The sequence below is a fragment of the Halichondria panicea genome, chromosome 1 (assembly GCF_963675165.1).
Source record: "Halichondria panicea chromosome 1, odHalPani1.1, whole genome shotgun sequence".
NCBI classification, from domain to species: Eukaryota; Metazoa; Porifera; class Demospongiae; order Suberitida; family Halichondriidae; genus Halichondria; species Halichondria panicea.
In genome coordinates this window covers 4,591,438-4,614,844 of record NC_087377.1, presented here as the reverse complement: position 1 = coordinate 4,614,844, position 23,407 = coordinate 4,591,438, and the positions used below count along the sequence as shown (strand labels likewise).

The following is a 23,407-nucleotide window of genomic DNA, read 5'->3' as shown; positions in this document are numbered from 1 at the left end:
ATTATACTCAATCAGTTCAGCACACAAATTTGCTTCTTTCCAGTGCACGTGCATGGGCACATCCCTGCATGCATACATATATACAAGATAACATACATACATACATGCACGTACATGTGAAAATTACTAGCAGAGCAATAATTATAATTATATATAATTATGCGATATTTCTAGAAGAAAGAATTATCATACGTATGTATAGCAATGACGGCATACATGCACCGTATATATATATACACATGCAGTTACAGTATAATAACTGTAATTAATGTTTCTAATCGCAATGGAAACTTACCACATTAATTAGTTAAACAAAATTAATGCTAAGATGCAGCGCACTATTTGTAAATCTACTGTGTACACAATAAGGTTAAACAACACCCTTTAAGTGAAACCACACCCATAACATTGTATATCCACAGACACTCGCCCACCACACCCATGACATTATACACTCACTCACCCGTGCACACAGTTCCATCACCAGAGTAACCAGGGTCACACGCACAAGTAAAGCTGCCTATTGTGTTAGTACACTCGGCATTGTCCTCAGTACAATTATCCATATTATCGTCACATTCATCAATATCTGAAATGAAAGGGGCGGGACAGAGTATCATGAGGTGGCGGGCAATTGAGGAGTTTAATTAATAAATAACTGTGTACATGGATTTCTATACATGTTTGTAGACAATTTAAACAAATGAAATTGATCATTTGATTGATACAACAGCTAGCTACAACTACAATGTAGGATATAAAATTAATGTTCTAATTGACTCCCATGGATACTGTGATACTGTAAGAGATGTAGCGTATCTACTAATGCAACATAATAATTATATTATTATAGTTATTATGCCTCCACTAAAATTACATGCCAAACACTTCCACCCACTCACCTATACAGGCCACTCCATCACCACGGTAACCATCATCACAAACACAATTAAAACTTCCCATAGTGTCCGTACACAAAGCGTTGTCATGACAGTTGTGTAGTGAAGCACACTCGTCGATATCTGGGGGAGGGGGGTGACAAGAGAGGTACGAATAAATAGCAGTTTAAAGAGATTATGCTGAGATCATTTTAAGAGAGGTAAACAATTAAAGCTATAGTTAGTAGGCTTAATGCAGCAACAGCAAGTGTGTAAATGTACAAATTAGCTTCATAGTAAATATTTCACACCAATAAAATGAGAGCCTAGCACATAATAATATTATAGTGACTCACTTGCGCAGGATACGCCATCTCCACTGAAGCCAGTATCACACATACACTCAAAACTACCTTCACCGTTGGTACACACAGTATTCGCATTGCAGCTGTTTGTGTTGGTAGCACACTCGTCGATATCTGAGAAAATAACCGTAATAGTTTTAGCACAAAATTAATTAATAAGTTCGGTCAAAGATAATTATATGAATCTTTAATCTGATACATTGATAGGTCGGTTTATGAGAACACAGTGTGTATGAGAAATCCAACACCGTAAATGGTTTTATCTGATCGACCTATAACACCGTATTAAACTGTTACGTTACCCTGTATGGCCATACCATTACAAAGTAATCCGTCTCCTGTGTATCCAGGGTTACAGGTACAGTTGAAGCTGCCCTCTGTATTCATGCACTCAGCGTTAGAGTCACAGTTATCAATTCCCATAGCACACTCGTCCACATCGGGGCCTGCATGCATAATTATATGATTAGTGGGGAGGTGAGGTGAAACTACAGTACAGATATATAAACAATACGTATATATCCAAGGTGTCATACAGGGGGAAAGGGGGATATCTCCCCTCTAGTTCCAATTTCCTTTCCGCTAAAATTTGCATTCAGGTTGTATGACCGAGTGTCCATAGCTGGCACTAACAGGGTATTGAATTTACCTTTTTTAGCAACATTTTCTAGCTACTTTTCTTCTTTCCTCCCTATAATACTTCAAAATCCGTGTATATGACACCCTATAGCTGGTTTCCATTGCAACAATACTTACAATTATGGACAAAATCTACGCATGCACTGCATGTACATGCATGCATGCATGTCAGCTTGCTTGTATACTTCTCATGTTAAGAGCTAAAAGCGTGCATGGCCCTACCGTCGTTATCGATGAAGAGTAGCGAGAAAGTGGTGTTACTCTCAGCAGTAACACCTGTCACATTTTCTGGAATCTCAAGAGGTACTGTGATGGTCATGTTATTGCCGAGAAGGTCGTCATTGGTAACGGACAGATCGCTGCATTCTGTGTCTCCAGTCACCAATCCATACGGGAGAGTAATGTGGAACCAAATAGTAATACCAACTGGAAGAGAGATAACAATTAGAATATCTTCAAATAAGTTGTGCTTCTATTAAGTACAATAAATCACTTGCATAATTATATAGATAATTATTTCGATTATTTCTGGAAAACACGGTACCCAAGTTAAGGCTATTGAAAGATGTTTACTACATCCCGTTTATTCAATGGTTTGGGGATTCTTTCGGTTGCCATAACTTGAATTCTGTGGATCCAATGTAGGTTCCAGTTCATTTTGAACGAAGTTACAGATATAGATAAGCTACAATGTGGGAGGAACTCACAAAGATTCTCGTGATACCAAATGTTGAAAGGACTGCCGACAAATCCACTGTCAACAGCAATGCATACTTCGACACTACCATTCTCTATGACTGTGTAGTCAGAGCGTTCAAAGGATATCGTAACTGTGCGGGGGTAAAGTCATGCGCATGATTATAAGGGAAACAACGACACATACATAAATTATAAATAATAGGTAGATTATCACGAAAAAATGTGGGCTATGGGGAATTCAAAAGCTATCTTTGATGGTCGATAAAACATTAATTTTAATTAAGACGTACAATTAGCTACACATAGCTCTTTGACACTATCAAGTGGTGTCCTTAAATTAGCGATTGCATAATAAATCTGCAAAAAAGTGTGGGCTATAATTATAACTAGGTATACGCACACGCATGATTATAGCCTCGCGTAGAGTTGTATTTAAGTACAATTTTAGGAGAAAGAAGGAGAGTAGACTTGACCTTGCATGCTATAGAGAATAATTATGATTGGTTATGCCTTAGTGCGCATGCGCAAATGTGTGTGTATGTGTGTGTGTGTGATTGTCTCCGTACTGTGTAGACTGCCAAGGATCAATGAAATGTAAGTAAGAGTTTCTATACGCTTCTAGTTTTTAATTCTTGGATTTGCAAAATAATGCTTTGTTCGAGTTTATATGCCTAGTTTTGCTTACTTGGAATGCCATTGCAGCCTGTTCAGAAGAGTACGTAGCAAAACTTGTCCACCGAGTGTTGCTACTCTACTTAGTAGCTAGCTCTGCACTATATAAAGCTATTGTGAGAAAAGAGCTGCAATGCCATCAATTTTAGACTTGGACTTTTGGCATCGATCGTTTTAACAACAATCATGCATGGTCGATAATAACTGATATTCATCATTGCATAATGTGTGTATAAAACAGCTTTATGCTATGTGCAGCTTTATGTTATGTAGCTTTGAAACCTCCACCGAGGTATCAGCACCCACGGTGCAATTAATAATTATGAAATAGCAATTAATACACATACATGTAATATTATACATTCTTGGCTAGAATCAGTCTCTCAAGAACTACTCTGATTCCAAGAGTAGAGTATAGTGTCGTTGTTGGCTTTGTTCATGTGCATGATGAGACTCTTATATAGCTAGTTAGCTCTAGGTCTTAGCTAGCTACTAGTTGGGCGTGGCCCCACCCTGGACGTTCGCGTCCAGGGTGGGGCCACGCCCAACTAGCTAGCTACGTAGCTTTTTTCTTCTCTGCATAATTTTTTTCCAATAGTAGATCAGTTTGGCGGTAACAAAAATTAACTGAAAGTAGCCACACCCAATTCCGCATTCCTAAAGCGTGACATTCCTGAGCGTGACATACATACATACATACATACAAAGGTTTTCTGAGATGCGATGCAGTATTAGTTGCCTCGCGCTAAGGCGCTCGGTAATAATTATTCATGTATTTACCGCTATTGAAGTCGGGAAAATTGCATGTTGGTTGGCTTCCGGACCACATTGCACCGACTGCACTCGGCTCACAAATCGGGTTACTGTTCTCGCTCAGTATATAGGGGTCATTACAGGTGTATGTTGCCACGGAGCCCACCATTACACCTTGAGAGAAGGAGATAGTACCGTTGGCTGGGTCGATCAGGTCTAGACACATCACTATAGTTGTGTGGGCGTGTGTGTGTGAGGGGGTAATGATTTAAAATCTGGCTGATACTAGCTTTTTTCACCAGCAGCATTATGCATTATACCCGATTCCATGTGGGTGTATATGGACTGACAATTTTTTATATAACTCTTGTGCATGAGCAAAAATTAATTATCTGGTGACGGCCAACTTTTGACAGTAAAGAGTCCTTTTTTGAAAATTGAATGCTAGCATGCACTTACCAGCTTCACACACTCCGTCCATTAGTAGTGTACCGGCCAGGCACTCACAGCTGTAGTTACCATCACCATTCACACAAAACATCAAAGGTCCACAAAGGTCAGGGGTAGATATGTCCATAGCTGCCACCAAACACTCGTTGATATCTGTGCATGAATAAGGAGGTGATTGAAGCCACAACTACATTCTTCACAGTTAATTGAAGTTCTATAATAATTATAGCATCGAATTCAGTTATTACAGAGAATACAGCTAATTTAAAAGTGAGGCGTCTGTCTATATAGTGATCACCCCCCTAGGGGCAGATCAACAGTGGCTATAATGAAGAGGTGGCCAACTAAAACAAGTCCAAACACATGCTATGGAGACTTTGCATGGGGCCCATTAACTTGGCTGTATTATGACAGAGGGTGGGTAACCGTAATAGTTCAATGGCTAGCTGTAAATTATTTTCTTATTTCTATTCTCTCACCGGTACATCTTCCCCCAGGCAACAGTTCGTATCCCTCCCGACACGAGCATTCATAACCTCCCGCCAAGTCAACGCAGATCTGCTCACACGGATCCTCCAGACACTCATTGATGTCTGTGAGGAGTGGAAGAAACTTATATAACCAAACAATATACATACATGTGTAGTGGAGTCTTCTATTAATAAGTATAATTATTATTATGGAGAACCATCTCCAAAATGGTCTACAATGAACATTCTTAATGGCAGCATTTCTACGCTTTAAATTCAATTACACAGTTTCAAGTTTAAATTCTGGCCCTAAAATACAGCAAATTGTTGTTAATTCAAATGCTCTAACGTACTTGTGCAGTCAATCTGATTGGACGCCAGTTCGAAACCAGGGAGACAGTTGCAGGTTTCCACACCAGATAAACTCACACAGGACTGGGCACAGCTGCTCATAGCATCACACATCGATATTGGGTCAACTGTAGAAATTTAGAGAAGAATAAAATAATTATTGATTGGCAGAGAGAGAATTTAAACCAATAGAGGAGGTTTATGGTAGTAGAGTGGATGGTCGTACCTTGGCAGGTTTCGTTGTCAATGCTGATGGTATAACCTTCCTCACAGCTGCAATCAAATCCTCCGATCGTGTTGTTACAGAAGTGATGACAACCACCATTGAGCAAAGAGCACTCGTTTATGTCTAAAAAAAATTTGCACAACAATGTTTTTTGAACATATGGATCCTATACCAATTTAGACACACGGTCATTAAATTTTTAATACATTTTTCGAACATCTACTAAATACATCCTGCATGTGTATTGGTTATAGCTACTGCATGAAACAGGTCATCCACTTAATAAGTACCTCTACATTCTGCTTGGCTGACGAGCTCGTAACCAGGGTAACAGGCACACTCGAAGCTTCCTGGTTCATTGACGCACAGTTGAGCACAACCGTGGGTACCGTTACACTCGTTGATATCTGAGGAGATCGATTGCTTATCAATGACCATAATTATAAAGGAATTTTAATGAAGCCTATAAAGATATAAATAACTGCTCCCAAAGCCTACCACAAAATTAACATGTATATACATAGCTACCGTACAATTAAAACGTTAAAAATTGCTGAGGGGTCTTACCGGCACACTTTGACCCGTCTCCACGATATCCTTGAGGGCATGGACCACACATGGCCCCCACTCCTGGAGCAGGGACGTCCACACAATTCACACTCATGAAACAGTCAAAGTTGGCACAACCATCAACGTCATCCTCACAGAAGTCACCCTCCCAACCTAAAGCAGTGTACCATGTATACACAGTTTGTACTTCTACTATAATATATTGTGTACAATCGACTGCTACGTACAATTTTTATAGACTAACCCAATTATAGGAAGACAAAACATGTATATACATGCATGTAAGTACCTTGAGGGCATAGACAGATGTATATACATGCATGTAAGTACCTTGAGGGCATAGACAGTTTGAGACGACAGTACTGGCACTCTGATCCACTACTCCCTCCAGTGTGCAGTTGCCATTGTTCACACAAGCACAGATCACAACCTACAATTATCAGGAAATAAAAATACAAAAAATAATTATGTACACGTCTGTAGTTACCCTCTTCCACATTTGCATACGTATCTATATATACTACCATATGGCATAATTATACTGTAGTTTAATTCATAATGTCCAGTTAATTTAATTCACTATAGTTATATATACCTTCTAAATGCAACACCTATAAGATCTAACACTCCATATATACAGTTTGAACCATCTTTACCTGCACTTCTAGAGTTGACCCAGAGTCCAGCTCATCAGTGGCCAAAAACACAAGAGAAATATCGAAAATCGTATCAAGCTGCAATTTTAATGTATACTCCACCGTAAAGTTGTCAATGGGGGCAGGCAGTAGAGTGGCCCCAGCTGGCAGTCCATCCACTAGTGTAACGTTGATAATGCCCTTGTCGTCAGTCACATTGAACACCAGTTCAGCCTGTTCCCCCAGTGTCACATAGAGAGTGTCAGGGCCGTTGATCATGGGAGGGAAGTTGGCTGTAGTAGAAGTTTACAATTAGCATGCAGTAAGACTGTACGTTGGTTGTTGCCTTAATTTAAGTGTATATACGCTCAGGCAATTGAATTTAAGACTAAATGCACTTAGCTTCACAGCGCAAAACACTATGTATATCAGCTAGTGAAACGAAACAAATAACGTACATGCAAGTCTCTCATCTTCGTCAATTATTGAAATCATAGCCATGGTTTCAAGGCCGATATTGATGTCCCCTGTTTCCATAGAGTCAAAAATACACTCGACATTATTTCCACATGCCTGAAGCACTTCTGCTGATGCACTGGCTACCACTTCATCCAGGTATGGTGGATCGTGGTCAAGGACAGCAAAGTCTGCGGCAGTTAAGCCCTCAGGGTAAGTGAAGAGAGACTCTGAAGCATCCAGTTGCCCTGTGAATGCAAACAATACAGCAGTGCATGACCATCATTTAATTATCTCAATGTATGTGCTTGTGTTGTGTTTTCTGTTAGTGGCGAATATAGGATTAACTTCTAAGACTGTGAGCATGTACGCTATCTCAGAGAAAGATTTGAAGCTATACGCCCATGCATGTAGTTCACCATGTATATTTATCATGAATCATCAATCAATCAATCATATATGGGAAAATGGATCACACAATAATTATAGGCCTCTTGCGATGCTCTCCGTTCTGCAGAAAAATTGAGCACGTCAGACGCCAGACTCATGATCAATAGACATGCACTGTTGGTTCATATATACACTGTAGTATTTGGTGCTTTTCCTTTGATGTTCATACACACCATAATTATATGCATGCATGGACTACACATGCACAGGCTATTGTAGCAGTGGAACACTACACTAATGTATAGGATCAATAGCTCACATGACAGCCCCACTTGGTGTAGTATCCGAAAGGAAAATTCAGAAAGAGGCACCAAAGTCCCGTTTCGGAATCTGACATCATCAGTGACATCACCATTGTAATTTCCAACCATTCCTGCATGAGGATCAACCATCAGAGGGACACTTTACACATACATTTGTTAAATATAATGTATCATAGCAGACTTTACCAACACTTATGAAATTGCAAAAACCCATGAAATTGCATGTGTTTTTAATATGAGGTTATCGCTCTGTATAAATCTATTTATGTAATTTTCGAAAAATTATACAGTACATACATACCTCTAACAAAATTAATGACTAGGTTCACATTTTAAAGTCTAGTGCAAGGAATATTATTGTTCAAAACAAAGCTCCTGAAGTGCTCTTATTCACGTGCAACAAGCAGTAGTGTTATGTACCTCTAGTTAGTCCACGGAAGGCATCAGGGATGATGACTGTGAAGGTGAGCATGCTCGAGAGAGTCACCATTAATCCCATTCCATTCGGGAACGTGGCCAAAATGGAATTGGAACTGCTTCGAGACACAGAGTAGAAGTCAGTGGATATAGAAGAGCTTACGTTGACCAGTTGGTCCGTTACATCTTCACCACTGATCAGAATATCAAGCTGTCTAGTTGCATTCAGGCGAATCTGTTGGAGAGATAAGAAATAAACTGCATGGCTATCTTCCCAAACATTTCAAACCACATATTCAATTCTTCTTACGTACTTCTACAGGAGTATCCCTGCTCATAGCAAAAGCGAAACCACCTAGTTCAGTAGCATTAGAATCTACGAGTGGATGCATACGAGCTTGCACCCAGAATGTGGTGTTATCAGTCTCCAACTCCAGTAGAATGTACTCTCCCCAACCGTTGAATGTGAACTTAGTTCCATCAAGATTCGTGAGATGAGGATCACCACTACAGAAAGCTGTGTGTGCATGTGTGCATGTGTGTGTGTTTGCATGTGTGTGTGTGAGTGTGTGGGTGTGCACTAGTGCGTGTGTTTACAGAACAGATACTGAATAGCTAGTAACATTAGTTGTGCTAAACTTTAACAGTCAACACTCCACTCTTGATCTAAGTCTCTCAGGCTTCTCTAGTTCTGTTATTATATTACTAGACAAAGCATCTAGCTACAATAATTTTTATGTTATTACATGTGTATCTTCTTGTAAATCACAATGCAATGTACAATGTTGTAGTTTGTAGCCCAGAGCAAAGCAATGTGACATTGTTATGTGTACTCATAACTACAAATGTATCCAGCTAGCTGCTATAGGAGGACTGTCCAATGAGTAGGAGGGTCACTTAGCTATCATATTGGTATAATATACGGTGGCGTAGGAAGTGGGGTGGCTCCAGGGGCTGGAGCCCCCCTTGTTGGAGAGCAATGTTTAGCGAGTTAGCTTAGCTACAGCAAGCTGGCAAGTCTAAAGTGCAAAGTGATGATCTACCACAGAGATAATGATTGATCTATGAGCCTAGTCTCGAATTCCAGCCTCTTTCAGTCTTTGCAAGATTACAATGTTAGGGAGGGCGTGACCAGACTACTATGAGCCCCCCTTGCAAAAAATCTTCCTACGCCACTGATATAGTACACAAGTCCATGCAGATTGGTACCAGAACATACGTAGGTGTGATGACTATATAGAATTTTAAACAAAGACAACATATTCTACACAGGCATCAGTGTCCCTAGCAATGTATTCGGATGATCAGACCCATACTGTTGGTGTGGCGATTGTGATGAATGTGATGAATAATCGCATAATGACCAACCGCCTGCAGCTCCAGTTATTATAATGCGTAGTTTACTGGCCACATGTAATACAATCAACACTCACTTCTTCTTGGAGGCTGATAAATGGCACAGGTCACTGGAGGTCTTCTAGTCCTGTACAGTGTGTCAATTGCACCTCCTATGCTGCATTTGCGACGTAAGTTGTAATCGTTATCAAGGAACTCTCTTGGGAAGAAGCTAGGACTGTACGCCACCACTCCACTGATACCACCAACATTGTTGAGAGCTCCACTGTTTTGACTGTGGGGATAAGCAGTTAATAACACGATTATAGGCACAACCAGTTTAAACAAGGTATTAAGGTATCTCGCCAATCCTACCTATTTTTATATAAAGACCCATGCACTGATAACACTCTCACCTATAGCAACAGAGAATGGTGTTGATCTGAGAGAATCTTGGAGTATAACAGAACTGATCAGCGTACACAGGGTCCAATGTTAACTGAAATACACCAATAAAACTAAAGGCAAAGTCTCTTGAAGCTTGAGCCAAGTTGCAAGGGCATCCATCCCTTACTGTACTTCTAATGATTATGTTACCATACAAGGTATCGTTGTTGATAGAGCTGGTACATTCTGCACGTGCCAATTGCGTGGTATCTCTAGACTGGCCGACTAAATACACTTCATTATGATAACGTGATCCTCTAACAAGGCTTGAACATGCAACCATCTCGCTCATGGGAAGATTTGAAATACGATGATCTTGGAAAGCAGACAAATTTTGGGGATCACTACCAAAAAACGAGGCTGGATTGATGTTGTAGCCGATGGTAGAATAGTCACCATCCTGCGACTGACCCCATTGCAGATCATCACAGTTATACGTGTAGACAGCAAAGGTTACTACACCATCAGTTATGATAATGGCTTCGAACGAATTCTGGACATAAAATGAGTATGTGTTCATAATAACTATTTCGTTAACAATCTCTGTAACTATGCTCAAAAGGACATGTACCTTCTGTAATTAAGAGTGGCTTCCTTCAAACCCTTCCCTTATTCAAAAGTGTGCACTCTATCTTTGCCACGTAGTTATGGACACCCATGCATGCATGCAGTGTTATAATTTGCCCTCTACAGTCACACATACATACACATACCCACAAACACAGCACTCACTGTTCCTCTGTTTATTGCAGTGCACACACACACACTCACGCACGCACACACATGCACACATGTAGTACGGGCACCCATGCAGTGTTATAACTCTATACAATCACACACATCACACACACACATGCACATACACAGCACTCACTTTTCCTCTGTCTATTGCAGTGTAGGGGTACGGAGGAACGTCCCTCCAGGAGGCTACTAGCATCCAAGTGGGAACAAATGTACCAAATATTTCAGCATCGATACGGTTTGATATGAAAGAGCTCACGATATTTATAAAACTATCGGTGTCACCACCAGCATCATTGTACACTCTGTACCTTACACTAGAGGTGAAGTCACGGTTGTCGTGGTCATTCCAGAATGGAGCGAGCAAATTTGATTGGCTGATCCTGATATCAGATGTGGGGAATCGTTCCGATGCTGTACCGAGAAAGAGTGGGGGAGTGCCAACAGTCAGCATGCCATTCGTGCAGACCTGCAAGAACATTATTACACGTACAAAAATTTAGCACTTAGTATTATACTAGTATAAGGGTGATGGTGCCAAAATAATTATGGCTGCACCGGCGATCTGTATTAGGAGGCGGCGGTGTTTAATTGGTAGCGGTGGCTTACCTTCGAATATGTTAAGGCAACAGTAGGTTGGAGCAACTTAATTGACCTTAGCTATAATAGTCCTTCTATACAATTATGCTAGCTAGCCTCGATACCATGAGCGGCTTGATATTGAGCTATAGAGCCAGCAACTGCCTGGTACAAGAGCACTAATTTGCATAAATTTTATAACTCCCCTTATACAGACACTATAAAAACTAGGCTAGAAGTAGTCGGCAAGAGAATTTTGGAGTAATCCAAAAGTAATTATATAGTGACCTTAATTAGCTAATTAAGGTCAAGTGATTCCAACCTCATCTTATTCACGGCCACAGTAACATATTCGAGGCTAAGCCACCACCTTCGAAGGTAAGCCGCCCCAACCAACTGAATCATTTTGGCACTATTTACCTCATAACATAGAACCTCCTCAGGCACTGTTTACATGTATACGTATACAAATGGTGTCGATACAGCAATCATTACATTAGTATAAGTGCATGTATGTGTGTGTGGATCAAGTTAATCCATTTAAGATCTATACCGACATGTATCAGTATCTTCAACTCACATGAACGTATTGGTGTGTTGCGGCTCCAAAAGGAATACCTGTACTCGAGTAAATCCGCTGTGAACATCCATCATCACTATCAAACAATTCCACAGCATCTTCGGGGAAGATAGGAGGAATGAAGTCTACACCCGACACCGGAGCTGAGGAGAGAAACAGGATGGATATTTCAATTTAGTAAGCTCACTGACTCTGGGTCAATCTTGCACACACAGTACTAGTACTATAGCTTTATACACACACATTAACAGAGCAAGGTATCACTTACCTCTAGTGACAACATTGACCCTTAAACTGTCATTGCCATAGATGCACGAAACGTTTCCACGGAAACTGCCGAGAATATTCAGAGTGATTCCATTCTCGAGTGTAGTGACTATATAATCTTCAACACTAACGTCTGAAGTGAACTCCATTTCTTCTTGGGACTCCAGATTGATTCTCCAGAACAAGGTCTCAGTGATAACTTCAATATCCGTTTGTGTGGAATTGATATACCACAGGCATTCAAACGAGCTGGCTGTATTGATCATTGCACCATCCATAACTTGATTACGACTACTGTCGGGCTCAATTGCATAGATGGACAGAGGAGCTGAAGTGAATACAAAGTCAATTATAGTTGAGACAATCAGGGATGCATGCACATGCATGCCCAGGTGGATTATTTTCAATCCTCAATTCAATACATATTTTCTTCTCTTATGTCAGTTACAGTAGCAAATTAAGCAATAGGTGGTTAACCAACATGCATAGAATATGCAGATGGCACATCTGGATTATAGCACAAACTAGCTCTTAGACACAGAACAAGTTATCAGTCAATATAATTGTGCATGTGAGGTAATTATAATTAGACACTACAAGAAAACACTAGCTATTAACATCTCTATAATTATAATTACCTGACACTTTTCTGAAGGTGGAACTGGCTGTTGACACAATGGAGTTAAAATTATCTGGATCCCTGGCCTCACAGATGAACTTCATCCCCTCTAGCATGCCAATAAGGCTTTCGTTTAGCTCAAAATCCAATCTCACAGAGGTTTTGGTGTCATCTAGGTAGGTAGACGTGATGCCCAGTGAGGTGTGGTTTCCAGGGAACATCACAGGAACATTTGAATTACTGGAGGTACAAGTGAGAGAGGCGGTTGTATCGGGAGGGTCAGAGCTGAGCACAGTCAGGACCGGTGGGTAGAGAGTGAGTTTGAGGGCTGTAAAACATACGTATAGTTAATGCTTGCAATAAATAAATTGAACTAACCATGAAACATTAATATTTATGGTCAACGGATATAATTATAGTTCTTACAATCTTACCATTGACATCGATGATGATGTTTGGCCATAGGTGAGAATTGTAATAGATAAAGTACTCTCCCGCATAGTTAAACCGTGTCCTGGCGATGTGCAATTCAGCATGGTATGGAAATGGAGTGTTTATTTCAAAACGGAAGTTAAAAGGTGCCCTATTGTATTCATTGGTAAACAATTGGAACCAATTAAACTCAAAATTTCCTGAATGTGCAAAGCGGAGTACGATATCTTCATATATATCAACCGAAATGGAGGTGTCGTTGTAGAAAAAGATGTAATTACCGTCTGATTGGAGAGAAAGCAAAATGTGTAATTTAGTTCACTTTTATAATGACGGTGATATATCAGGTATACGTAAAGAAGCATTACACATATAGATATTTCTGTAGACAAACCACACTAAAATATAGGTATACTGTGTAAGTATACAAACAACGACTTGCTAAAAGTGTGGAAAAGTCGAGCTATAATAATAAGAATGGTTACATGCATATAATTATACAATGCTGTGCGTGCTCTACTAACTGGGATGTAGAAGGTGATGCATATGGCTGAGGAAAGTGTCTCCCTCTGTCCTGCACGTGTGGTAACCTTGCAAACCAGACTCAGCTAGCCCCCAGGGTGCATTCAAGGTTGTGGAGTTGGGCCAGTCATTCTGGATGTAGTTCGGTGGAATAGACACTGCACCATTGTCAATGTCCAGCATTGGGTTCATATGGCTAGTGTTCCTGCTTGTGCACATCACACTATAAAGGGGGAGGGGAGGGATAGAGTGTTTGTGTAATTCAATTATTCCTTAGGCTAATCTATTGTCCTAAGGTCTCACCTGATAATTCTTTCGCCAACATCATATCGAACTGTGAAGGGCTGACCTAGACCGAGCGTCAAATTGAAAATCAATCCATCGATATACTCCAGCTGAATAGACATAGTCACTGGCTCAAAATCTGCAGAGATTAATGGTAATATTATACTGAGCGAAAAACGTTTGCGAATGAGCCAAATCAGTTGACTATTTGCAATTATTTTGCGGTTGTATTTTGAGAAGCCACTATATAGCACTTGCAATGTTTGCATGTGCATTTTGAAATCAAATTACGGTTGCACTTATGTACCAAAGCCAACATGAATTACAACATAATTATTGCTCACCTGTGGGAGCTCTCCGGATGTTATTGACTCGATAGCCAGTAGTGGGAGAAACCTCCACTCCAAAATACCCTGTAGCAAATTCTGATTCTACGCCAAGGTAACAGGCTTGATTGAAAATCAGATCATTTCCCGTGCATATTCCTCTGCATGCAAGAATATCTAGATCATCAGAAGTCAGTCGGATAGCCACAGATCTTGCTAGGCCAGGAGACTGGTTCAGTACTTCACCACCCGTAATGCTAACAGCGTTGCTCCGATCATAATTGCGAAAGAGTGACAGCTTGCTGGGATTTACTGTAGCTACGTCAATTAAAGTACGGAAATGAATCAAAAGAATTCCCTCATCGATCCAATAATCAAGATCAGTAATACCTACGTAAGAGTAAAAATTCATTATCACGTTGAACTCGATTGCGTCATTTGGTTCTATGTGAAGGTTGAAAGGAGCTCCAAGCATATCTGCAGTGTACATTTCCAAGGGAGTAGTAGAGGTTGTACTGATAAACCCATCCAAAACCAGCTTGAGATAATCTCTATGATTCATGCGGATAAAAATGAAATTGTTACTGTACGAAGAGCAAAACCCCGGGTAATCAGCCTGGAATGTTTCGTTAGTGTTTGTATTCCTGAAAACAAGCTCGTTCAAAAAGCACGGTACATCAGACGTACGATCAAACTGTCTGTTAAAGTCACCATTATTCAAAAACGGATTCTCCACCAAGTTACTCAAGTAGAAGTACACGTACACGTCATAGTAGTTGAAGTAGAAACTAACTGCATCAACTGTTGCAGGTACTATTAATAAAAGAGGTGCACAATATTTAGGCAGTGCATAATTATATCAGACACACATCAGACACACATAATTATACGTAGCTAATCCTGATTGATTTTGGCATAAAAATTTATGCTTATAGTTGGATATTCATAAACCAACATCCCCACTAATAAAAGAGGAGTCGGAGGGCAAAAAGTATATAAGCAATACAGGTAGTATGATCTGAATATCACAATGGCATACTTAAAACATTTTTGTGTGCATGGACTAGTAAAAGTATACATGCATGCACAAATAAAGAGGTGCATACATAGTAACTCACTTGCACACGACACGCCATCTCCATTGAAGCCAGTATTGCACACACACTCAAAACTTCCCTCAACGTCTGTACACAGAGCATTCTCATTGCAGTTGTCCGTGTTGGTAGCACACTCGTCGATATCTGAAAATTAACCGTACACCTAAATTTTAGCGCACATTTCATAATTATATACACATAAATCACATCTGGATCTTACAAACATTGCATCAATATTTTTGATAGGTCATGATCAGCACCAGAGGAGGTCCGACATGATCACGTGATCCAGTTTTTAATTACATTCTTGTTACATTCCTGTTATATCTTACATTCATTTACCTTGATAAGTGCTTATGAGAATGAAATCATGCTCTAAAACATGGAGACATAATAATTTGGTTCTAGACCTTTCATATATATATAATCGATACGTATCGGGGTGAGCTGATGAGATATTCACTATTTACTTTTGTCACCGTGTTCAGCCGTTTAGAACACGGAGAAGCTACAAAAACTTCACACCTTGCTATACGTGTGTACATGCAGTAGTGCAAAAAAACTCTTATTTCTTCCTTCTGTATTGCACAGATATTATAAATTAACTACAGTAATCTATCCTGAACTAAAAAGGGCGACTTGGATTCGAAGCCAAGTACTCTTTATGGAATGTAAACGTAATTCACATCACTTCCTGTCGTATCTCCTCTGGGTTAGCACAGTGTATGAGAATTCCAACACACCATAATAGTTTTCATGGTTGACCTTTAACACCGTATTAAACTGTCACCACCCTATGGCCATCAACATACGTACCACTACAAAGTAATCCGTCTCCTGTGTATCCAGGGTTACAGGTACAGTTGAAGCTGCCGTCTGTATTCATGCACTCAGCGTTAGAGTCACAGTTATCAATGCCCATAGCACACTCATCCACATCGGGGCCTGTATATGATTAGTGGGGAAGTGGCATGGGGTGAAAGAAACAGTACCATATAACTATACAATATACATGTACGCATACACCACAATAAACCAGCAACGATTATTATGTGGGGAAAAAAGTGCAATTTGGTAAAGCGATAGGGATATAGACTAGGCTATAATTATAGTACATTATGGATTGTGTGTGTATGCACTATCGATACAGTATAATGTGATATATAACTATTTTTGTGGTCTATCACATGCATGCTGTATGTAATTGTCAAAATAACATTCAATGAATCTGTTTAAATAAGCCAGCAACGATTACGGAATATGAACAAAACATGTACAGCCTGTATACTTCTATCACACTGTACACACCTTTGAATTATGTTTAGACAATATTTATTTACTATACTAAAAGCGTGGCCCTACCGTCGTTATCGATGAAGAACAGCGAGAAAGTGGTGTTACTCTCAGCAGTAACACCTGTCACATTCTCTGGAATCTCAAGAGGTACTGTGATCGTCATGTTATTGCCGAGAAGGTCGTCATTGGCAACGGACAGATCACTGCACGCTATGTCTCCAGTCACCAATCCGTACGGGAGAGTAATATGGAACCAAATAGTAATACCAACTGGAAGAGAGATAACATACATACCTGATGATGACAATTATTTTCAAACGCTTCTTATTATAGTAACAAAATGATTGTACGTATAGCTATTAAAGTTTAAGTTCGATTTTCTAATACAGTTACAGGTATCATGGTCGCCAAGAATCAGCGGGGCTGGGGGACAACGTATTGCCCTCCTGGTTTTCAGATCATTAATTTTTAATCATGTATATTTCGCTTGTTTTTATGTCACTGTTTAACATCTCTGATCGAGAACATAAAATGATTTCTCCGGCGTGGCGGAATGCGGGACCCACCCCAAGGCCGCCTTTCCCAGGAGCATAATTTTTTTCCCGCCCCCCCTCTCCATAAAATGGCCCTGGTTATAAGAGAAGTACAACATTTTACGAAAGTGGGGGAAACTCACAAAATCTCCTGTGATACCAGATGTTGAAGGGACTGCCGACAAATCCACTGTAAACAGCAATGCATACCTCGACACTACCATTCTCCATGACGGTGTAGTTAGAACGTTCAAAGCGTATCGTAGCTGTACGAGGGTAAAGTCGTACAAAATCATATAAAAAAATTAATGTAGGTCGATTATCACAAAAAAGTGTAGGCTGTATATATATTATTATTTTATCCGAAAAGTGGGTTGATGGTCGATAAATAAGATTGTCCAATTAAGGATGCATTTAGCTCTTTAAAAGTCCTATCAATTGATCAATTGGTTGTCCTTAATTATAAGGATTATAGTTTTGGACCTGCCATTTCATAAAAGTGTGGGCTATAATTATACTCACCGTTATTGAAGTCGGGGAAAGTGCATGTTGGTTGGCTCCCGGACCACACTGCACCAACTGCACTCGCCTCACACGTCTGATTATTGTTCTCGCTCAGTATAAAGGGGTAGTGACAGGTGTACGTTGCCATGGATCCCACCATCACACCTTGAGAGAAGGAGATAGTACCGTTGGCTGGGTCGCTCAGGCCTAGACACATTACTACAGTTGTGTGGGCGTGTGTGTGTGTGTGGGGGGGTAAAGGCTTAATTATGCCTGACACTCAGTGGCGTTTCTAGGATATATCAGTAGGAGGGTGCTCAGGGTGCTCAGGTCGCGCGATAGCGCGAAAAAATTTGGGTCCGCCCACGCACCGGAAACCACACCCACGTTTTACTGCGCATAACAAGGGACACACCTTCATATACAAAGAGCAATCACAATAGTAAAGAAGATATCAACTCTACCATGCATTGTCTACAACCATAGATAGAGTATGCTACAACTGACTCATCTCTATATCTATTCAAATGTTACGGTGTATGTGTAGAAGAGATAGTCCAGTTTAGTCAATTGTTCTGTGTGATTTACTGCTGTCTTTATTCTCTTCAGATCACTGAAAGACCTCTCTGTTGAGTAGCTAGTGACAGTCACAATAATTATACTATCATCAAGAAAATCTGTCAAAACCATTGTTTAATCATTCCTCTACCTGGTAGAGTGTTATTAGGTTTTTCTAGTCCTCTGCTGGGAATGGTTGGGTCACTTTCTGAATTATATAGACACTGACAGTGACAAGGAACAACTTTCTGATGCAGATTCTTGACTTGTACTATTTTGTAGCATGCAATTTTTAGTCACAGTACGCATGCCCAGCTAGCTAGGAAACTTGGAGGTGTGGTCTCCAATCCGCTCTTCTGCTAGCCTCGATCCCAGGCCGCACTTCCTCGAAGAGTGGGCCTGGTATCGACTACTTGCGCATGCGCTAATCTTCCGCCGGTATCTGGCGGATTCCGATAACAACGTGTATGGTCAGTAAAACTATGACATTACAACGAACGGAAGTGGATTGAAGGAAGTAGATAGAAAGTTCGATTGAAGGTTTCTAGCCCATCGGATAGCATTCTCTGATAGCTACCCTTAGCCTGCTATGTTAACAAAAGACTCACAGCCTGCAACAGTGTTGATGACAATCGTCTGAAAGGAGTGAAAGCTGACAAGAGCCTATATGGACTGGCCACGCCCATTTAACATTAACTTTGGTGAAAGTCTACTATACTACTGATGCTGATTCTATCAGAAGAAAATAGCTGTACAACAACCTACACAGCTCTGTCTCTAGCTAGCTAGCTATATAGCTCTGTGTATGACCTTTAGGATATTTTCTCTGGTGAATTCTGTATTATAGGAAATTTTACGGGAAAAAATATCCAATAATTTAGCGCATGCGCAAGCAGTCGATAGCAGGCCTTCTTTTCTATGAAGGCCGGTGAAGGAGGCTACTCTTCTGCGAACTCTAGTGCAAGCTCAGGCTCAGCTCCCAGCTATCCAGTAAGTTCCAGTAATTAATGTTAAGCTTAGGGGGGTGCTTGAGCACCCTGAGCCCCTAGCTGGATACGCCACTGACACTATATATCTTATAGATCTTTCAGACAAGCAGCATGTTCCCAGATTAATGTGGGTGTAGGTAATGGACTGATACGGAGCCTATTAATAAAGGAGAGCACACAATAAAATATTTATTTAGGTAATGCATATAATTATCAGAAACATAATACAGTACAGTATAGCTATATAGCAGTTTTGATTGAGTCATAAATCGATGTTTTAGACTAAGAGGTTGGATATTACGACCCCATTAATAGTAAAGAGTAAGAAGCCCTCAGGGCTACACTACGTTCGGGGATACTACAACTAGCCATTGGGCTTTTAAATCATGTAGAAACTTCCTAAACAGTGTCTATTAGTAATTGATTATGTAGCTCATAACTTACAAAAGTATTAATTGTTTGAAATAAAGGTCGGATGTCAAAAGGAAAGAAAACCGTATAATATGCTATAGGTATTTCAACACTGTATTTTCACACACTACCAAATTAGGGTTTCGTCAGGCTACATGCATTACATAAGCATCTCTCACACTCCTAGAAATAGATTACTCCATGCGTCAATCACACCATGCACCCACTCAGTATGGTAATAACAAGCACTTGCTCGTAATACCTTTTACAAACCAATTCGCAACTAGTTTGGTTGATTAAAGAGTAGGAACCTATACCGTTACTCTATCAAAGAAACCTGATTTTATAAGTAAATGCCTATAAATTAAAAATGCACTCGCACTAAAGAGTAGGAAACAATAATCATTGAAACAATAACTTTTTTCAAATTTTTTAAAATTCAGATTAACACAGAAAGAAACTTACAAAATGCACTTACATGCATGTAATCTGGATCCCAGTGCCTATCAAGTGTACCAACAAGGATTGGAAACAAGCTTAAGTCTATCAAGAAACCTGATGCAAAGGTCAATTACATTGACTTCATTAAAGATTCACACCGAAAGAAACTTAGGAAATGCACTTGTAATCTAGATTCAAGAGCACTCTTATAAGCTATCACATATAATTATATAGGGTTGAATAGAGTATATAGGAACCAAATCTATCAAATAGAAGGCCTGATTTAAGCAAAGGCCAATTAATACTATACACAGAGAAAATTCATGCACTCGCATTTATAGAGTAGTGAACAATTGACTTGATTTCGATTCACACGGAAAGAAACTTAGGAAATGCACTAGATTCAAGAGCATTCTATCACCTATAGGGTAGAAAAGAATATAGGAACAAATAGAAACCTGATTTAAGCAAAGGCCAATTAATAAAAAGAATTGACTTGATTAAAGATTCACAAGGAAAGAAACTTAGGAAATGCACTTGTAATCTATATTCAAGAGCACTCTTACAACCTATCACGTATATAATTATAGCATTGAATAGAGTAGGAATAAATAGAAGCCTGATTAAAGCAAAGGCCAATTATTACTACACAGAAAGAAACTTAGAAAATGCATGCACTCGCATTTATAGAGTAGTGAGAACAATTGACTTGATTTCAGATTCACACGGAAAGAAACTTAGAAAGTGCACTTGTAATAGATTCACGTGCACTCCTAAAACCTATCAACGTACCAACATAATTTATTAAAATAGGGCTGAAAAAAGAAATAGTCTAAGAAAAGCAAAGGCCATGCAATTAAACTATACGGCTATTAGAATCGCATTTATCTTAGCACACCATAAGCATGGTGCAAAGTCGAGAAATGACAAATTACGGTCCCAACATTATAAAGAGTAGTGAACAATTGACTTGATTTCAGAAAGAAACTTATAGAAAATGCACTTGTATAATCTATAGATTCAAATGCTCTATCACCATGCACGTACCAAGATAGTTTATGGTTCAGGTTGAAAGAGTAGGAACCAAATCTATTTGATAGATTTCATAGACTGCATGAGTGAGGGAAAGAAGCTTAGAAAAGTATCAGTCTACACTGTGCGTAAAATTATTGCCGAATGAATGTAAAAGCTTGTAAATATCCTACGTAGCAGCATAGAGACTAAGTTAAGTACAGAGATATATGGAAAGCTTTGTTGACGCAACAAAAAAACAATTAAAGTTGGCGGATTGAACCTCTTAATTCACTTACACTCGTTACTCACAATAAAATGTTTGTTGCTTAATATAGATGCACAAGCTTGTGCAATTAAACATCATCAATTGCACGTGCAATTGACATTATTTTGTGCTGGGCGCGAATTGCGAATTACGAGTTTTTGCTTAGATTGACAAAAGACTCATGCACTAAGGAGAGCATGCAAATACAAGTTTAGAAATGTAATCAGGCCTGTATACAGTGTCATTCACAATTGATTAGTTACGCATTTTAAACCTTTGTTATACAGTATAATTTATACGGATACTAATACGGCACAATCACATTAGACGTGTCTCTTTCAACTGGTAAAAAAATGTTTAGCATTGATATGTAGAGGATTTCACTTACTCTGTGCGCTGGCTGGTTGCCATGACCACAGGAACAAGACGCCAAATATGAATGCAGCTGTCTTCATGCCACCTCAGAGAGCACAGTGTACATGAAGCTTGCAAATAATTGTATCACCTCCAAAACTAGCTACTACTTTTATACAGCTTTTGCTGTATCCTGTTCATATAGGATAGGAGAGGTGTTGATAATGTCAATAATTGCTGCATAGCTGGAGCAAACATAGGTAACCTGGTATTAAATTGCAAGTATAGCAAACAAGGAAGAAGGATCGAGGAAAGCTTTTAGATATAGATCTAAGTGTGTAAAATGAAAATACTTGTTATGACATCTATTTTGTAATTATACTTATATCCCGTTGCTACGTCACAAGTTGTTGCCAAGTGCAATATGCAGCATAATGCAATGCTGAAAGTCATAATGCACTAACTGCAAAGTCATAATGCACTAACCACAAAACAAAGTTTATATTGTGTTGCTATACCCTCGGGATATAAACTATAGTAATACGTGCACTCGGGATGCATGGCATAATATTGCACCCAGCCCTCGGGCGTAATACATTTAGCCGAAGTATTCTCGCTAAAATTTCAATCTCGGTTACCTCGCCCGATTCATATGTAGATTTTTGCAACAAGCTATCACCCATGCACTGACCCCAAATATTTGGGTATAGTGCATGGGCTGTAAAGTGTATCTAGAAAGTGAAGCACTAAGAGAATGATGTCATTGTAATAATATCACGAATCACTGTAATCACTGTAATGGGTGTAATCACCGTAATCACCGTAATCACCGTAATCACCGTAATCACCGTAATCAGTGGGTGGATGTAATCACTGTAATACCGTCTGTAATGTATTATGAGACACATGCAATGACAATCTGAGACGTAACTGCAAATCTGCTGTCTCGAGTATGTCATAATGTGGCAACAGAACCTCTCCTGCAGCCTCTGTGTGGAAAAACCTTCACTTGTACAGATCAGTGATTGTTGGTGATGAGGCTCGCTTTGACATCAAAGCACGTGGTTTCTGGAACCCAACACATGATGCATTCTTTGATGTGAGAGTATTCATGTTCACCCAAATGCACCCTGGTATCGCTCCAAAGACACCAACCACCATCCAACATGCAACATAAGGCAGCCAAAAAATAGAATACAATCAAAGAGTTCAAAACGTAGAAAATGGTGTGTTTACACCTCAAGTATGTAAAATGAAAGTACTTGTTATGGCTTCTATTTTGCATTCTATGTATAATTACATAGTTTAACCGTTTAGCCGAATGATTCTCGCTAAAACTTCAATCTCTGCTACCTCGCCCGATTCATGTGCAGATTTCTGCAACAAGCTGTCACCTACTGACTGACCTCAATTTTTCGGGTAGTGAGCTGCAAAGTGTATCTAGAAAGTGAGAGCACTAAGAAAATCATTTTTATGATGTCTTTGAATGACGTCACAATCACTGTAATGGGTATACCG

The 23,407-nt window shown here is 39.6% G+C and overlaps 1 protein-coding gene across 9 annotated transcripts in view; it reads right to left on the bottom strand.

Annotated features, from left to right (window-relative positions):
* Nucleotides 1-22,174, bottom strand: part of LOC135334155 (uncharacterized) — a 39,243-nt gene extending 17,069 nt beyond the window's left edge. For 4 of the 9 annotated variants that reach the window (XM_064529250.1, XM_064529270.1, XM_064529251.1 and 1 more), the window contains exons 1-35: nucleotides 21,924-22,146; nucleotides 17,876-18,076; nucleotides 17,497-17,619; nucleotides 16,887-17,090; nucleotides 16,341-16,469; nucleotides 15,546-15,668; nucleotides 14,446-15,240; nucleotides 14,120-14,240; nucleotides 13,819-14,039; nucleotides 13,297-13,578; nucleotides 12,882-13,190; nucleotides 12,245-12,571; nucleotides 11,977-12,119; nucleotides 10,951-11,286; nucleotides 10,046-10,569; nucleotides 9,728-9,924; nucleotides 8,609-8,811; nucleotides 8,298-8,529; nucleotides 7,874-7,987; nucleotides 7,167-7,412; nucleotides 6,730-7,001; nucleotides 6,404-6,503; nucleotides 6,071-6,226; nucleotides 5,794-5,910; nucleotides 5,504-5,626; nucleotides 5,280-5,405; nucleotides 4,936-5,049; nucleotides 4,466-4,609; nucleotides 4,034-4,234; nucleotides 2,590-2,712; nucleotides 2,105-2,308; nucleotides 1,561-1,689; nucleotides 1,235-1,357; nucleotides 903-1,022; nucleotides 464-589 (exon numbers count right to left, since the gene is read on the bottom strand). In XM_064529250.1, the coding sequence (XP_064385320.1) occupies nucleotides 464-589; nucleotides 903-1,022; nucleotides 1,235-1,357; nucleotides 1,561-1,689; nucleotides 2,105-2,308; nucleotides 2,590-2,712; nucleotides 4,034-4,234; nucleotides 4,466-4,609; nucleotides 4,936-5,049; nucleotides 5,280-5,405; nucleotides 5,504-5,626; nucleotides 5,794-5,910; nucleotides 6,071-6,226; nucleotides 6,404-6,503; nucleotides 6,730-7,001; nucleotides 7,167-7,412; nucleotides 7,874-7,987; nucleotides 8,298-8,529; nucleotides 8,609-8,811; nucleotides 9,728-9,924; nucleotides 10,046-10,569; nucleotides 10,951-11,286; nucleotides 11,977-12,119; nucleotides 12,245-12,571; nucleotides 12,882-13,190; nucleotides 13,297-13,578; nucleotides 13,819-14,039; nucleotides 14,120-14,240; nucleotides 14,446-15,240; nucleotides 15,546-15,668; nucleotides 16,341-16,469; nucleotides 16,887-17,090; nucleotides 17,497-17,619; nucleotides 17,876-18,076; nucleotides 21,924-21,990 (7,075 nt within the window). In that variant the 5' untranslated portion in view covers nucleotides 21,991-22,146. Of the gene's footprint in view, nucleotides 1-463; nucleotides 590-902; nucleotides 1,023-1,234; nucleotides 1,358-1,560; nucleotides 1,690-2,104; nucleotides 2,309-2,589; nucleotides 2,713-4,033; nucleotides 4,235-4,465; nucleotides 4,610-4,935; nucleotides 5,050-5,279; nucleotides 5,406-5,503; nucleotides 5,627-5,793; nucleotides 5,911-6,070; nucleotides 6,227-6,403; nucleotides 6,504-6,729; nucleotides 7,002-7,166; nucleotides 7,413-7,873; nucleotides 7,988-8,297; nucleotides 8,530-8,608; nucleotides 8,812-9,727; nucleotides 9,925-10,045; nucleotides 10,570-10,950; nucleotides 11,287-11,976; nucleotides 12,120-12,244; nucleotides 12,572-12,881; nucleotides 13,191-13,296; nucleotides 13,579-13,818; nucleotides 14,040-14,119; nucleotides 14,241-14,445; nucleotides 15,241-15,545; nucleotides 15,669-16,340; nucleotides 16,470-16,886; nucleotides 17,091-17,496; nucleotides 17,620-17,875; nucleotides 18,077-21,923 lie in introns of all 9 variants that reach the window. The other 5 variants (XM_064529294.1, XM_064529262.1, XM_064529277.1 and 2 more) reach the window with 5 other exon arrangements.
* Nucleotides 22,175-23,407: the final 1,233 nt, after the last annotated feature.